Source organism: Thamnophis sirtalis, unplaced genomic scaffold, assembly GCF_051295495.1.
Source record: "Thamnophis sirtalis isolate CommonGarterSnake01/CBP01778 unplaced genomic scaffold, rThaSir2_p1.2 scaffold_7, whole genome shotgun sequence".
NCBI lineage: Eukaryota > Metazoa > Chordata > Lepidosauria > Squamata > Natricidae > Thamnophis > Thamnophis sirtalis.
In genome coordinates, this window is record NW_028261387.1 from 45,738,169 (window position 1) to 45,755,389 (window position 17,221).

A 17,221-nucleotide genomic window follows, 5' to 3' on the forward strand; every position below is an offset into this window, starting at 1 on the left:
CTTCCCTACAAGCAGCCATTCCTTCGCCTTCCACCACCACCCGCCTATTCCGATGGATGCCTAGAGGAGAGATCATGTGAAGATATGATGAAGCTGGCATATGATATAATCATGCACATGCTGTGACTTACATATTTGTATCATGTAATGATATTATATGTACAGTATGATGATGCCGTTCTGCCCATGTCATCATTTGGGATTATTATGATTCTCTGTGGATGTCATCAGCTGCTACCAACATTCCTAAAACTAGTAGTGTCTACTCCAGCTCAGAATTCTTCAGAACCAAATACGGTATAGTAGGGCTTGTAGCTGTTCTTTCTCTACTGTTTGGTTTCTGAGTTAAGGGATTTGTAGGCTTGCTTGTCTTCTGATTTGGAGCTGATCTTTGTGTCCTTCTGAATAACTTGCTTCTGTTTCACAAATCCCCAGATGAGTCACCCAATAGAAGAGCCTTGTACCTTTAGGTTGTAGAGAACTTCCTATTGAAAGATGATTTAGGGAAAAGTGTGTCTATTTTAAGGTGCTACATGCAGGTGATACATTCATGCATCATACTGGATGCTTCAATTCATTTTTTGGGAAGTCAATTCCACAACTGCTGCACAGCCACACAATATTCTCTTGATACTCTCTTTCTCTTCCCTCTGACTGGACTGCTTCTTAAGTTGCTTGTTTGACTTTTGCTCAGTGCATAGAATAAATTCAGTGCTCTGGTTTGGAAAATGTAGATCTCTGCTTTATGTGCTAACCCAGTCATTGTAGTTTATTTGACAACTACGATTTAGCATCTAGGTATTTCAACCTAGATAATGTTTATCTATATATTACTCTTATAGCTCTCTTTAATTAAGTTTACTTCTAAGCATCACTTAGTGTTCTCTTTAATGATTAATTGGGATGACGTAAAAGCCCAAATTAAGCAGTCCAAAATGACCCCTAGCTTGTTTTATTCTGGCTTTTACGTCATCACAATTAAACATTACCCAGAGCGGCAGGCAATTTAAAATGAAATTGTTGCCAGAAATAGTACAATGTGTTAGAGACCTGTGTGACGAATCATGAAAAATGGCAAAACACTTGATTGTATATTTTTATTAACTCTCACCCAGAAGTCATTTCCAAAACACAGAACTTCTCAGAATGGCAGCTTTCAAATGATTCAGATTATGACATATTGCAGTAGGTAGATAGGAAGAGAGGCAGGCAGGCAGCCAGGCAGATGCATAGGGTTATCAAAGGTCAGGCCCCGTCAATAATGTATTACGGTATAGACATTTTATTAACTATCCAATGGGTTGCCAATTTCTTCTAAACACTTCCTTACTTTGATGCACGACTTTTGAATATTCCTAAGTCTAAGAACATTTTCCCTGGGGGAAAAAAAAACTTGGCTAGAAGATAAATTAGAGTAGTAGTACTTTGCAGTAGCAAAGCAGAGAGAAGCATGATCAGAGAGCTAAAACAATGAAATGTAAAGGCATGGAACATTATAAAGAGTAAAACGGAAGGCTTAGTCAAAAGAGGCAATTTGGAATAAATAGTTGCTGGTCCATATTATTATTTTCCTTTTTCATTATGTATTTTTAAAAGAATAATAATATCAATAAAACCAATAAAATACCAGTAGGACAGACAGCAAATACTGGTTTGTGTTAAATGTAAGATCATTTAATTTAGTCCTGCATGTCTGACATGGCAGTGTCTTGGAACTAAACACAGTTGCTACTCTCGTAGATCATACTAAGATTGCCAATTAGACTGGGTAGTTGAAAAAAATAGCCCAAAGAAGGCAATAGGAATCCTATTCATGTTGCTACAAAGAAACGTATAGAATGCTGTCAATGAAATGACCAGGAGGACATCTTGGTTGGAAGAGATTTTACTGATACTTTTCAACTGTGCTTTGGACCTGACATTACAGTCACAATGTCTTGTGTGTTTTTGACCTAATCACTTATTATCCATCATTCTAGCTCACCTTACATTGCTGTTGTAGAAATCAAATTGCGGAGCTCCTTAGAGAGAAGGTTAGTTATTAGAACTCACTACATTGCTAGACCACCAGAATAGAGTGGAATCCAGTGCCTTAATATATTTTTTTAAAAAAAATTCTTTCCTGATTCTCATACTTTTCTTTCTCTGCTCATTGGTTGCTGTTGTTGTCTATTTTCTTTTCAGTTCCTGATCTATAATTTCATGCGAGTTGAAAAGCCATCTCTATCTCCCGCACTCCAATTTTGTGAAAGATGAATTCCCATCTTAGGCTTAGTCATTCTAAAAATGTAGTACTAAGGGAGAATATATTAATCATTAAAGAGAGTGAACATGCCTGAGGGTAACAGGTTTCTGCATGCATTTTGAAGATGTACTGATATCTTCACACCTGTTGATATAAATACTTTGTCAGGATATCGTTTCAGCTTCCCAGTCTAGGCTACTGCCATGGCATTTTAACCGAATGATTTGTCCTCCAATCACTGGCTGTTCCACCCTGGATTTGGTCCCAAGTCTAAGTAAGGTGAGTCAGATATTACTGCTTGATGATATCATACCAAAAATGTATGGCAAGGCCTTATTTTGAGTAAAGTGGATCAGAAAAATGTTTGAACTTAACTGAAATCTAGATAAACAAAGGGTATGCTTATTGGAGCAGTACATAAAAGCATAGGAATTTGTTTTGCAATGAATAACAGCTATATGGCTACTTAAAGGATCTGGGGTAAAAATCTATCCACCATACTTCTTTCTTTCTTTTTTGTCACTGCTGATTTTATTTGATGGGTCCTTGCAAATGCCAAAGTCAGAATTGACAATACTTCCCACAATGGTCCGATCAGCATCACAGATTAAGCCTTCCTCACAAGGGCACTTGTAGTAAACTCCATATAGACTCTGCAGGAAACAGAAAGATACAGATCATTATGCCCAGGCTTATGGGACACATTCAGGCAATGAATATAAGTCTTTCCATCATTCATAACAACCTCTCCCTTGTCTTGGACACTTTTCCCAAGATGCAGAAAAACAGAGATATTAGCCTGGGATATAGACCAACATTAAGCTATGAATCCGCTGATATATGTTTCTCCATACAAATGTTTCTCACTTTTAAACTCTTCATTTTCCTACTATAATGGTGCCAATGGCTTAATATATCATTTTATTTCTTAGTGTTTGTTTTGCACAAGCCATGGTCACTTTAAAGTTGTCTTCTGTGCTAATAGCTGAACTTAATTGCCATCATGTTGAACAGAATATGTCTCTCTCATTCTCTCACGATGGGCATACAAACACACACACACACACACACACACACACACACAAATGACACTCACTTTTAGGGAGCATTCTTGGTTTTCAGCTGCCTTGTTTGCACAGCGAGCAAGACTTAAGCCTGTGGTTCGGTGACAACAGTGGCTTTTGCACTGGTGGCTATTAAGACACAGCTCTCCATTTTCCTAGAGAAAAAGAAATGTGAAACCAGGAAGTAAATATGTGAAACATGATAGTTAATACAGCAATGTGTCCATTCTTTTCATTTTTCTACTTCAGCCCTTTTGTGAAAGGCCTTGTTTCTTTAGATTCATCACTACATTCTCATAAAAATATGTTAGCTCACGGAGTAATAACCAGGTTATGTTGGCCAAATCATTTCACAGGAATTTTGAAGGAATGTCATGTGTTGACACTGATCTTGATTATGTTCTGATTTACATAGTACCCTAGATTTTAAATAAAAGAATAGGACCAGGGCAAATTATTCCTAGCCTTATACTTATCCAAATCTAAAAGAAGATAATTCTGGAAGGATTAAAATAAGGATATCTCACATTCACTTACTAAGTTAATAAATAGTCCTCTTGGATGAATAGTAGACTCTGCCAAGGCAAATGTCAGCAGTGACAAAATCCAAAGTCTGTCCATTGATTCTAGGCAGCCAATGAGTTAATCGAAGTCTCTTGGGATCAGAGAGTCCAGATCTGCCTGAAAGTTGCAGTTAATAAAACCCTTTGTCAAAGTCACGTGAATCTTTCCTTCCAATGAATGTATCTCATGGAAACATGTGATAGTGATAGCAAACTTGATTTGGAAAGAAACACGAGATGAAATAGTAAAGAAACTAGCAAAATATAAGAGCTGTACCCTGTTTCCCCCAAAATAAGATCTCCCTGGATAATAAGCCCAATCGGGCTTTTGAGTGCATGCACTAAAATAAGCCCTCTCCTGAAAATAAGCTCTTCCCAAAAATATTGCAACACAGCAGCAGCCATGAGGTGACCCTGCTTGCTGCCTCCTGCACCTGAAAAATAGTAAGACCTCCCTGAAAATAAGGCCAAGTGTTTATTTCGGGGGTCAAAAGAAAATAAGACCCTGTCTTATTTTTGGGAAAACATGGTAGTCTATAAACCTTGGGATACTAAGTTAAGAACAGGTCTTTTTTTGATTTTGAAACTTGCAGAGATGAGGACCCTCAATATCAGCAAAGCAGTCATCACACTGATAGATTCATACATTGTGGAAGTCCTTTTTGTGATCTGTTTACCTCAGAATATTCTAAGAGCTCAGCCAGTTGTTGGAAACCAGGATTCAAAGTTAATTGTTACATGTTAATCTAACAACTTGATATGTTTGACAAACCATGATGTATGATATGTAATTTGTGCCTTTCCTGAATTTTCCATCTCCGCCCAGCATGTCAGTTTTCTGTGAAACTCAGAAAAACTTTGCTCAATCCTTTGTAGGATTTGGCTGAATGTGTTTGTGAACCCAGGCACTGGAAGAGAAAATCATGGTCTCTGGTTTAGTGTAATGTTACAGGTTTTGCCTTGTTGATTTAGTGTGATGTGTAGTCTAGGTCAGTTCATTAATAATGTTTTGATCCTTTCATCAACAGCTTTGATAAACTGATAGAACTTATTTTGATGAAGCAAAATTAATAAGAGCAAATATGAACCTCTTTCCTTAGCTTTCTAGTTGGCTTATTGAAAAAAGGAACAGAGAATCTTACAATTTGTTTGTTTATGTTACAATACTTTCAGAGAGCATAAATTTCCCCAGTCTAGAGCCATCTGGACAATTGAACACCTGTATAGATTGGCAGCTTGGCCATGCCAGCTGACAGTGATAAGAATTTTTCCAGTCTAATATTAGGAACTGCATCAGACAAAGCTAATACAGAAAGTTCAGCAGAATCTAGTGGAAAAATCCTGCTATAACAACATGTGTGAAAGACATCTTATTTCTCAAAGTTGGATGCCAGGTTGCCTGAAACAAGAAGTTACCTGGAACCAATAACAGATATGGCCTACTGGAACTTTCTCAGGATCCAAATGTTTGTTATGCAATCCTGGACTAATCGGTCAGTAAGATACTTGTTGATAATGGCTAGCAGAATTATTAGTCTCTATCTAGATATGTAACACTGCCTATCCTAACCTGATTCTGACTGAGAATTATTGGAGCTACGTATATCATAAGTAGTAGTAAATAAGTAGTATTTACAGAGAAAAATCAAATACTCTGGTAAGGTTTATGCTGGTTTTAGTTTAACAATGACCCTGACATTTCTCTGCAAGGATTTGAGAAAATGTGGACATACTTATATGATTCTTGCACATTCATTTAAATATTTTTCATGAAATTAATTAGAAATAATAGCAATAGCAATAGCAGTTAGACTTATATACCGTTTCATAGGGCTTTCAGCCCTCTCTAAGCAGTTTACAGAGTCAGCATATTGCCCCCAACAACAATCCGGGTCCTCATTTTACCCACCTCGGAAGGATGGAAGGCTGAGTCAACCCTGAGCCGGTGAGATTTGAACAGCCGAACTGCAGAACTGCAGTCAGCTGAAGTAGCCTGCAGTGCTGCATTTAACCACTGTGCCACCTCAGCTCTAATGAATATATAAGCCAGGTTATGTCACGTTTTCCATTTTTTGGCCAATTGTTCCAATACATTTGGTGAATATTAAATCAGCCAAGCAAGTTCTGTACATTCCCTTTCAATGGGCTTCTTTCTGGCAATGATGGAGTGGAACACTTGATTTCTCAGAAATTCTCAGAAATGACCAGATGCCCTGCAGCAACAAAAGGCCATCTTAGAAAATACCATCTTAGAAAATCATATTTGTACAAATTAGATAGCCAAGGAACTGACTCACTATTAACTCTATTCCAACTAAAAAGAATCAGAGAGTGTACAAAAATAAGCATCAAAATTATTCTTGGGAAGTTCCAAGCAGCAGGTTCATGTTTTGGTCATGTCAACAATTCTTATGTGTGCTTGCTATTAAAGAGTTGGGATCTCTGCTCATCAATGATCTCTATTTTGCCATCCATAGTGCACTGATTCTTCTGTTGGGCAAACTGGTGGAAGAGAAGGGTCAGCACAATATTGTGGAGAAGACCAGCAGGTGCTCAATGGCTTCCTTATATACTGCTGCTTATTAGATTTCCTGACACCAGGGACAAGTTTTATGAAGACACATTTTTCCATTGACTGAGGGGGTAGGGGAGGGATGGTTTCAATGTGTAAACTAGATCCCATGCATGTGCACATCACTTGCCTGCTGCTTGTGTGGCCTGGTCCCCAACAGGCTGGGGACCAGTGTTGGGGATCCCTGCAATAGGGATCTGACTGCAGAAACATTTGGCTAGCTAGCCTCATCTCAACAATACTATATAAATATCCAGTGCACACGGGACAATTTTATACCTCCCTGCTTCTTTCAGATACTAATCCTGCTACACCATACAATGCTGCTAGGCTCTCTGCTGAAGCAATTAAAATCCATCAGATGATCAATTGTGCTTCAAACCAACTTTAATGAGTTTTTAACTTGTTAGTTGAGAGTATTGTTGTATTGTGATAGATTTAGATAACCATATATTAATTTTTAAGGACCTTTTAACACCTTTTAATAGTTTCTTTAGGTTTTTGCTTTTATAAAAAAAGTAAAAAAATACAAAATATATTTTTATAATGCTAGTATAGATGTGTATTAACAGTATAATTTTTTTATTTTGTGTAATTTTTTAGCTTTTAAAATTATTAATTGTCTGTATTCCTCCCTTCTTATGCCGGTATATGATAATAATAATATTTATTTGATTTGTCAGCTTCATGGTATTTTGGGAGCATAGCTCATCACATTTGCAGGGAACCTGATTAAGATAGAATAATACAGAGTTAATATATGATATAAATGTTAACTTTGTTAATGTTCATACATACATTACACTAACTATGATTTACATGCCTACTATTTGTTAAATAAGACACTATTTGCAAGGTTGCATAATATTCTAAGTCATAAAATTTATTGGACTGACTGTACTGTTTGGAAATGTTTATAATCAAAACTATATAAATCACATAATAGCTTAGTGAGATTTATGAATCCAGCCTTAAAGCCAATATCTAGAACAACCAGCTCATTCTTGATGTTGTACAAATTGGTGTCTTGCTATCTTTTGTAGGATGAGCACGTGCTTTTATGTTAACTCTATATTGAACAAGATTTATATGTCCTGTCTAGGAACAAACTATTTTCAAAGGTATAATTGCTAGTACTTAATTTGAAATGGTAGATGGTGGATTAATCTCTATCTATCCTAGTCAAGGGAACTGGTGCCTGTCCTCTGATGTGTGCCCCCAATTAATGGGAAATGGTATCTAGCCTTCGGTTCATCAGTTTTGGGCTTCCTGGCTTTCTCTGCCAATCGCTGTCTGTGGTGCTGAAACAGAGTTCACAAATAAAGCCGCAGAAATTCATCTTCCTTGCTGGTTTGGAAGCAGGAGGGATATGAGGGATATTTCCTTTACAGGGAGGGAATGCCAATTTCTTGGAAAGCACCAGATATGTTGGATGCTGGGAGAGGAGGAACAGGAGCAGCGGCAGCGGCAGTAGTGCAGCAGCAGCAACAAAGGCTAAGCACTCTTCAGGCTCCAGCACCTCCCACCGAGCTGTTCAGTATGGAAACAAATAGCTCTTCTTGCAAATGGTCATCTGAGCATCTGTGGCTGGGGCAAAGAGTCACAGGAAAGGCAAGAGCTGCTTCACAGAATCCTGATTTGTCAGTGAGGTGGAAAGCCAACCTTGCAGCTCCTCTTCCTTGGATTCAGCTTCCCTATGTGTTCCTGGAGTGAGAAGACAATCGTTTTTCTGTTTGACCCTGAACTTCAAGACATGTCTTACAAGACATAGCCATCTCTGAAGCCATGGCAAAGATGCTTCCAGCACAGGAAGCGGCAAAGATCTATCATACCAACTATGTGAGGAATGCTCGAGCCATGGGAGTGCTGTGGGCACTGTTCACCCTCTGCTTCGCTGTGATCATGGTGGTAACATTCATCCAGCCCTATTGGATTGGGGACAGCATTGACACTCCACAAGCTGGTTATTTTGGCCTCTACTCCTATTGCATTGGAAATGCCCTGACAAGTGAACTCATCTGCAAGGGTAGCCCACTGGACTTTGGCACCATCCCTTCAAGTGCTTTCAAAACAGCTATGTTTTTTGTGGGAATTTCTACCTTTCTTATAATTGGCTGCATCCTCTGCTTTAGCCTCTTCTTCTTCTGCAATGCAGCCACTGTCTACAAAGTGTGTGCTTGGATGCAACTGGCAGCATGTGAGTTGAACATAGATAACCCAGGGGATAGATTAAGGCATCAATTAAACATAGCTTCATTGTGCTAAGGGATTCCTGCTCAAGTATATTATGCTTGGGGATACCATAACTTCTTTGTCCTATCTCCCAAATTTGCAGTGCAAGGAGCATCTATTTAAAGTCAATATATAAATCTGCCATTTGGATTGAAGTTCCATTGGCATCACTCCTAGTAATGAAAAAGAAAAACGGATTTGTGGTACTGCAAAGTAAATATTAGTTCCTTGATGATGGAATTCCTTTCAGTTTGTGAATATAAATCTGCTATTTGGATTCAAGTTCCATTGGCAGCTTTTTCCTGCTGTCGCTGAAACCAAAATATTCATTTCTTTAGTTCCCTTGTCAGCCAGCAATGTGTTTATTTTAATGAGATGATCTGTTCTTGAAGTATATTGCAGTCTGTTAAGTGATATGCAATGACACCTAATTGTATTATCTATTTGAAGGACAAGCAATTAATGCACTTTTTCTGATTCTTTGTTTTTTTTTAAATGAACTTATGTTTTAATGTTTTTTTTCCTCTTAATCTGCTTTCTTTGCGGCTCCCATAACCACTGTCTCTGGTGAAGGGGCAGATGTAATCATGAAGTGACTATATAGAAGTGGTATTAATTTAAAACATCACTAGAACAAACCATGAATGAGCAAGGAGAACACTGGAGGAATCTTGCTGAAGATGATCAAGGCTCCATCTTCAGTGCTTTTGACAGGCAGATTTAGTGCTTGGCATTGCCTAGAGAGGAGATGTGTGTTTTAAGAAAACTGCTTCTTTCTGATGAAAAGGAGATGCTTTATGCAAGACATTAGCAGCTAGAAATTTCCGAGGCCAAAGGGAAAATGAGCTTCTGTTTGTATTTCCTTTTATGTATGAGAGAAGCCAGAAAATCATAAAGATAGTTGCAGCCTAAGAAAAACAGGGTAAAATTGTGATTCATAAGAGAATACTGGCAGTACAATAGTCACTACCAGCTGAAACCTTTCAGACATGTTAAACTACACTTCCTATAATTCTGTGCCGGTGTGGCCATGGGAAGGTTATGATGAAAGTAAAGTATATTGCTGCAATATTTACTAGCAAAAGGGTACAGGTTTTACTAATTCAAAATAAATAGTGGGTTGGGGTCAAACATAGCCATAATTATAATAGATTCACCAAAAATATTTCGACTTAAGATCCAGTTTTAATTGGGATACTTTACATATAACATGATGGATAGTATTCCCATATTTGTCAGCAATGTTATAGAAAGAAAAATCATATTTAAGGAAACCTGAGCCTAACAAGCATTGCAAGTCAGAACACACACAGCACACATACAAGATCCTAGAGGCAAAATTAAATAATGCTGTTTGGGAAATAGTATGTAGACAGAAACTCAACATGAAATATATCCTGCCTTCTATTTGTTCATTTATGGGTTTTTGCTATTAGTGACAAAGGTTTTTTTTTAATTTGCTTCTTCCACCTCATTCTGAGAGAAATAAATGAGCTGCTTTATTTAATGTTATGCAAAACACTAGCATTCTTTGCTTGATAAAATGCACTTTAGCTTTCCATCTTCTAAAAATTACCACAAATTCAAATTAGGGCCAGAATTAGGTAATGACTTTCCATTCCGCCTGGAATATTCTGCTTAAATATGCTTAAGCTAATTAAGGCCTGCCCGTAATGGGGATGCCCAAAGATGAGCATAATTCTCTGCAGGTTTTCCATAGTGAGAGAGACCTGCCATGTGGCCATGTGATCTTAAAGCAAGAAGATGCTGAAAGCCAGTAACGTTATTGGAAACCTTTTTCAAATATTCATGCCAGGGAACAAAGCCTGGTTACATGATCTGCAGAGGCTTCTTCAGCAAATAGAAATGCATTGTGTGAAAGAGAGGTTAAAGTAAGTCTGGCAGCACAGCAACAGGTTGAGCAGTAGTAGCATTTTGAATAAGCTGCAAGGACAGGCATGGCATTAAAGAAAGCTGTAATTCTTCCTGGCCTCAAGCATAAATAACTTAAGAGGCTTGAAAAGGCTTCTGATTAACCCACATTGGCTGAAGAGCACAATGCTGGAGAACTGTAAAGATCCTAAGTCCATGATGGTGAACCTATGGCATGCGTGCTAGAGGTGGCATGCCAAGGTCCCCTCTGTGGGCATGCGAGCCATCGCCCTAATTCAGCTCCACCGTGCATGCACATGTACCTCCCACCAGCCATCTGGTCTCTGAATCTCTGTCGTGCATGAGCATGGGGGGAGGGGGCACATGTGGGGGTTTCTGCTGCGCATGTGGGGGGCATGGGGCATGCATGCTTTGGGCACTTGGTCTGGAAAATGTTAGCTGTCACTGTCCTAAGTAACAGGGGAGTATAAAAGCTTTTCTTAAAATAATAAATCAGTAAATTGCCACAGCAACTTCGCGATATGTTTCTATCCAAGTAACACACTCACATTCATCTGAATATTTACCTTCCTCACAATAATAACAATAATAATGTGTTATACTGACCTTAGAATCTGGCTCCTTGGAAATCTCAACATACTTCTATATAAATTCCTGGATGTTTAAATTTACATCTTAAAGTACTGTACAGGCAGTCTCACTTAATGACCACAACTGAAACAGGCAACTCTTATCACTAAACAATCTACTTGTTATGCAAGCCATCATGTGACTGCAACTTGCAATTTTAACTGTCCACTTCTGCATTGACTCTGCCTGCCAGAAGCTGGCTGTGAAGTGTGCAAATGGCAATCGGATAACCCAGAATGCTGCTACAGTTGTAAGTATGAGGACCCTTCCTAAAGTTACTTTTTTCTGCACAATTGTAACTTCAAATAGTTGCCAAACAAGGCAGTTGTTAAGTGAGGACTGCCTTGTCATAGATGAAAACCCAGGATGCAAAGAAAGGGAATGAGTAGATATTTAGAAATCTTTTCTTCTTGAATGTAGGACAGACTCTTCTTTCAATGCCATAGCAAATAACTAGCCTTTTAGTAAAGGAAAGGCTCGACTAGCGCTTCTCTGGACAACAATTGATCTTGTTCTGATGTAGGCTTCCCAAGATCATGACGCAAACTCCTGGTCTGACAAAAAACCCTTTTATTAATTTACTGTGAATTTTGCTCATTCACATCCAGCGAAGTCTTTTCAGGGAGGATTTACAGTCACAGACCTTATCTGGCTTGGAAAGCTGCCAGGCTAATATCTGCAAAACTTGGCAAGGAGTCTTAAAGTCACAAGACTAATTGTCTACTGAAACTTCCCTTTCACTCCTTTAAGGTTCCCACATGGCAAGTAAACACCGTGCAGCAGTTTCCCACTGCCGCACAGTGTCATTTGCCGGACACGGACTGCAGTCTCTGCACTCTGCAGAACGGCCACGGAATCACAAACCCCCTCCAGCTAAACAGGAGTGTTGACATTTTTAAAAAAAGTTTGGGTGGAATTGGTACAATTTATTATGTGGCTGCACGTGGGTGGCACTTCCTGATTCTCCGGACTTTGGACCTTTCAACAAAGCCTTTCCCCACCCTGCGCCGGGGGACTTGCTTTTGTGGAAGCTGCCATCACAAATGGAGCTGGGTCTGGTCGTCTCCTCCCCGCCTTTCCTTCCCTTTTTATGCCCTGTCTCGGACGTGCGGGCGTGCATGCTGTGGACTCGCCTGCTTAGACACCGAGGTTGCTGCATGCTTAGCTGTGGCCGTATCTCCTCCCTCCCTTTTTCCCCCTCCCTCTTACGTGCCCCCTTGGTGCAGCGGGCTAACGCCGGTGAAAAGAGTGCAGCAGACAGCATAGCACAACTGAGTAAATTATAAACCACAGATTTTAATCCTATTTATTTTTTTAATGGTATCAAATTTAGCTATAAAGTGGCCTTACCTACTGTTTTTTTTTCTGGACCTGCTAAATTCTGGTCCATGGTGATACAATGACTTAAATGCATTCTGGCCTGGATTTTCTATTGTGTAATTTGTGTCATGGACTTAATCATTTTAAATTCTATAAAATGCCAGTACACATCCTTTCTGCCAAGAGATCAGAAAAAAACAATGCTCGAATCTTCTGATATTTAAATGATTTATAATGTTGTTTAGATATATAATTTGGATTACATTTGAAAGCTACGCATTGATTAAATACTACGAAATACAATCCTACGGCAGTTCTTCTTTCTTTTTTGGTTTTAGAAAAGGATAATTCCCTTTTTAGCCAGGCTTTTTGAATTAGATTATGGTGATGTTAACACCAGTTTTTAAGTAAATTTCAATTTTAAAAAAATCTGTTAGCTGCTTTGAATGCCTTGGAGATGAAAAGATGGGGTACAAAACTGAAATGATAAAAAAATACTACATTCATTTTGAAAAATAAATGCAATACTTGATTAATTTCATATCTTTATTTAAAATAGTTTTGGCATGGCATATTATTTTATCGACTCAGTTGGAAATGATGTGGATGTTGTATCTGATTCTGAGGTATATATATTCTTAAGTAACATAACATAGCATTTTATTACATTTATATTGCATTTATATATTATATTTATTACATTTATATTCCACATTATATATTTGTATTGTTATTTTTGTGTTTGTCAATTTTGATTGATATTATATTGATATATCAATAATGATTTTAGTCATACTAAATAACAATTAGTGCTATTATTTATCAGTATTAAATATTTACAGTTTTTAATATTGAGTTAGTCATATTTTAGAATAATAGGATTATCTTTTAATAGGATAATTGGCAAAATCTAATTCAAATGTGATGGGTTGCATTCCAAAGGAATGAGTGGACAGATTGCTTGCAAAATGCCAGGACCCAGGCTGTTTGGTGCCATGTCTCTCTCTAGCCAGTCTAACAATGTAAAAGCTGAGCAGAGAACCTTTTTCCCCCAGTGTGAGTGGAAAAGCAAAGTGTTTGAACAGCACATTTTCATGCCTGACATTCATCAGGCTGAAACCTTGCTCGCAATCGGTGCTTGACGCTTGGAATGTTGCGCAAATGTCCAGCAGACGTGACAGCAGTTCAAACTGTTGCTCTCTTAGGTGCTCAGGCATGAAACTGCGCCACTCAAACACTATACTTTTCCGTTCACACTGAAAAAAACTTAAGAGGGAACATTGCATCAGAGCCTTCCCCAGACTCCAAGACTGGCCCATGTTCCTCCCCAACTTCCTCACTGTCTGAATCTGCTATCAGCTCCACTGGCTGCTGGAGGGCCACACAATAGATCTCTTGCAGGAATAGCATGTAATCATAAACTAAATGGTAAGAAAAGCAATTTTCAATGTCCTGTGCTTGTCCACTCTTTTCCAAGGACAGAAATTTTGTGCTCTTTTTTCTACTTTTCATGTTTAACTCTAATAGTATGAGTGTTTTGTACAAGTTACAGATCTCTTACTATACTCATCTAAGAACAGCTTATAAAGTATTAATCATAGATATTTTATTTCCAAAAAGCAATCATGTATTGTGATTGTCTATGCCCTGGATACAGGGCTGACCTGTGGTTATTCAATCAGGGAAGAAAAGGCATGATGCTAACAATAGTTTCTAGGACTGCAACTTTAGTTCCCAAATTAAGCTGTATTTGCACTAATTCAAGCTTTCACCAAGCTTTAAACTGCAATTTTTGGCAAAGACAGCAAGATGAGCAACGATATCAGGCTTTCTGATCAGTTTCAAAAGGGAGAGAATAGAAAACAGGGGACATATCCAGAAGCCACCTCCATTTCTCAAAAGTGGTACAAGGTGGTGAGTGTACTTTATATTGCACTGTCTTGCCATCATTTGCACTTGAAACTCTTTTTGAATCTGTCCCAATTTTTTATTTTATTGATTAGATTTATTGCCCAGCCTGCATAATCAGGAGCCTGAGCAGAACATATGAAAAACCCAAGAGAAGAGATACCACGTTGAGGTTGCAACTGTGTCTTTCAATATCGTCACTGAATACCTTCCATTTCCAGGTGCCGGCTTGTCCATTGGCTGCCTGCTCTACCCTGATGGCTGGGACTCCCCTGAGGTGAAACGCATGTGTGGAGAGAAGACTGACAAATACACCCTGGGAGTCTGCACTGTGCGCTGGGCATACATCCTTTGCATCATCGGCATTCTTGATGCCCTCATCCTTTCTTTTTTAGCATTTGTGCTTGGCAACCGGCAAGACAATCTTCTACCCTCTGATTTCCAAGTGGAAAACAAAGGTAAGCCAATTACCCCGCCCTCCCCGAAGAACCTACCCTTTCCATAGTCCAGGGATCGGCAACCTGCAACCTGCAGCTCTGGAGCCGCATGTGGCTCTTTCAATTTGCAGCTCCATTGCTCAAAATATTTGACATAACTGCCAATGTGCAACACCCGCCACCATGCAATTTATTGAGCTTTTCGACCCCCAATAGGTTTCATGGCTCCTGGTCTTTTCTTTTCTGTGGGAAATAGATCCAAATGGATCTTTGAGTGTTTCAGGTTGACGACCCCTGCCATAGTCAAAATAGCAATGACAATGGAATGGTAGATGATGAGATTTGGACATTTACTTCCATAAAATTTATAAGGACAAAAAGTGCAAAAGCTTGTCTTGTGTGCAGATTATTAATATTACAACTCATGCAACATTAGAATTGTCAGAAACATTTTTTTCTTAATTTAAATTGTTCTCATGGTATCCTATTTTTCTTCCTACTTTTCTTCGCCTTCCAAAGTTTAAAATTAAAAAATTCACAAGTACGCTTCTGTTATTTGTAGCTACTGTATAAACTGTCTTCTAAATTATTCCCTTTCCCTAGCTGTTAAAAATAATTGTAATAGCATCATACGCATGAGACTGTAACTTTGTGTCTCATCACTGTTTTAAGTTTTAGATATCTTGTGATATGCAACATCCACTGTTTTGATAAAAATGAAATTATTCCACTGGCCTTTAGTGCAATTCAGCGGGCTTGGGATTCTAGAATGAAAAAGGATACAATTTGGACATTATTTCTGCATTTTATATAGAGGGTTAGAATTTATGTTTTCCCAAATGTCAGGCCAATCTTTCCCATTTGGAGAAGTTTCAAGCAACAAAATGGGTGATTAAAACTTCTGCCTTTTCACCTGTTCTCCAAATGTGCATTCAACATGTCTGTTCAACCAATGTGTCTCTTCTGATTGTCAACAACAAGCACAAAAAAGACTGCAGTGGATTTTTTTTTTCTCTTTCAGTATCAGAAAACATGGGGAAAACTGTTTCACAGTGCCTTCTGTTGAAGAAGGAAAAGGTTATTGGGGATATTATCATCAAAACTTCAAAACAATATAACAAAACAAACTAAAAATAGTCTCTACATCTTTCACAGAGCAGCCTTCAGGATGCTGTAAAAACTTGGTAGAGCTCTCAAGTCACTCTTTCTTTAGTGACACATATAAACTTGACCTGGTTGTCACTAACTGTCACTGCCATGCTAATTCAGTTGAAGTGAGTTACTCCAAAGCAGAGCCCTTCTCTTCCCTGGGTTTATAATCATAGTCAAGCATGATCAACAAATTCAATACTCTTCATCAAGCGCTAATGGCAAATTCTGTCCTAAATGTAGCATGTGACATAGCAGCTTCTATTTAGACCAGTGGTTAAATTCAATTTTTTTTACTACCGATTTTGTGGGCGTGGCTTGGTGGATGTGGCAGTGGAAGGATACTGCAAAATCTCCATTCCCACACCACTCTAGGGCCAGCCAGAGATGGTATTTGCCAGTTCTCTGAACTACTAAAAATTTCTGCTCATCCAGAACCTGTCAGAACCTGCTGATTTTCACCCCTGATTTAGACCAAATTTGGTTATTTTAAGATGTAGGGACTTCAACTCCCAGAATTCCTCACACAGCATGATAGAAGTTGAAAGTGGCCAAATTTGAAAAATACTTCACACCATGAAAGAGGGGTTGTTATTCCATTAGCTGCTTTTGGGGAAATGGGGAGGGGAAAGGCACATTGTGGATTATTATGGCGTGTTTCTTTTGTCCTGCAGAGGAAGCAAATAAATGAAGACTGAAGGAATCGCAAGTGTACCTACTTCTGTCCTTGAATACTGAGTACTCCAACTTGACCTTGGACTCAGAAAAACTGCTTGATACATAAGTGATAATGTGGATTCTGCCAGTTATCTAGACACATCAGTCTGTATTATAGAAGAATGATTCTGCAAAAAACTGTGCGCTCTTTTCTAGAAAAGACTATGACAAAATAAATTTTGTTTAGTGTGACATTAATTGGTTTGGATCTCCACATCCTATTTGCAACCATGTTTTGTATGTTCTATACCTGCAGTGCCCAACAGATCTGGATAATTAATAATAGACCTCAAAACATTTTGCTGAATTAAATATTGCATCTATTCAGCTAGTTTAATATTACTTATAACAGGCATATATGGCTGCTCTGCAAACTCTTACTTCAGGAAAATGTAACCCTTTAGCTCTTGTGAGTTCTGTTCAAATGTCTATATATAGCAGATATGGCTATGCTTTCCTTAAACCAATGGGATACAATCCCCCGTTAATTT

The 17,221-nt window shown here is 38.4% G+C and overlaps 2 protein-coding genes across 2 annotated transcripts; one reads left to right on the top strand and one right to left on the bottom strand.

The window, feature by feature from the left end:
• Positions 1-1,083: 1,083 nt before the first annotated feature.
• Positions 1,084-3,977, bottom strand: CLPS (colipase). The gene is made up of 3 exons (XM_014053862.2): positions 3,847-3,977; positions 3,342-3,464; positions 1,084-2,898 (listed from the first exon to the last, which is right to left on the bottom strand). The coding sequence occupies exons 1-3, from the start codon at positions 3,928-3,930 to the stop codon at positions 2,734-2,736; spliced, it is 372 nt and encodes a 123-aa protein (XP_013909337.2). The 5' UTR covers positions 3,931-3,977; the 3' UTR covers positions 1,084-2,733.
• On the top strand, positions 2,102-16,928 carry LHFPL5 (LHFPL tetraspan subfamily member 5). The gene is made up of 4 exons (XM_087719905.1): positions 2,102-2,524; positions 6,350-8,641; positions 14,649-14,885; positions 16,688-16,928. Exons 2-4 carry the CDS (start codon positions 8,230-8,232, stop codon positions 16,702-16,704), a joined length of 666 nt encoding a protein of 221 aa, XP_087576031.1. The 5' UTR covers positions 2,102-2,524; positions 6,350-8,229; the 3' UTR covers positions 16,705-16,928.
• Positions 16,929-17,221: the final 293 nt, after the last annotated feature.

What these genes read in the sequence shown, in the direction of transcription:
- LHFPL5 (XM_087719905.1), top strand. Translation starts at nt 8,230, where the DNA reads ATGGCAAAGATGCTTCCAGCACAGGAAGCGGCAAAGATCTATCATACC. An exon ending in TTGGATGCAACTGGCAGCAT is followed by an intron (nt 8,642 to 14,648) that starts GTGAGTTGAACA and finishes TTCCATTTCCAG; the next exon opens with GTGCCGGCTTGTCCATTGGC.
- CLPS (XM_014053862.2), bottom strand. Translation starts at nt 3,930, where the DNA reads ATGGACAGACTTTGGATTTTGTCACTGCTGACATTTGCCTTGGCAGAG. An exon ending in GAGGACTATTTATTAACTTA is followed by an intron (nt 3,465 to 3,846) that starts GTAAGTGAATGT and finishes CTTTTTCTCTAG; the next exon opens with GAAAATGGAGAGCTGTGTCT. An exon ending in ACCAAGAATGCTCCCTAAAA is followed by an intron (nt 2,899 to 3,341) that starts GTGAGTGTCATT and finishes TGTTTCCTGCAG; the next exon opens with AGTCTATATGGAGTTTACTA.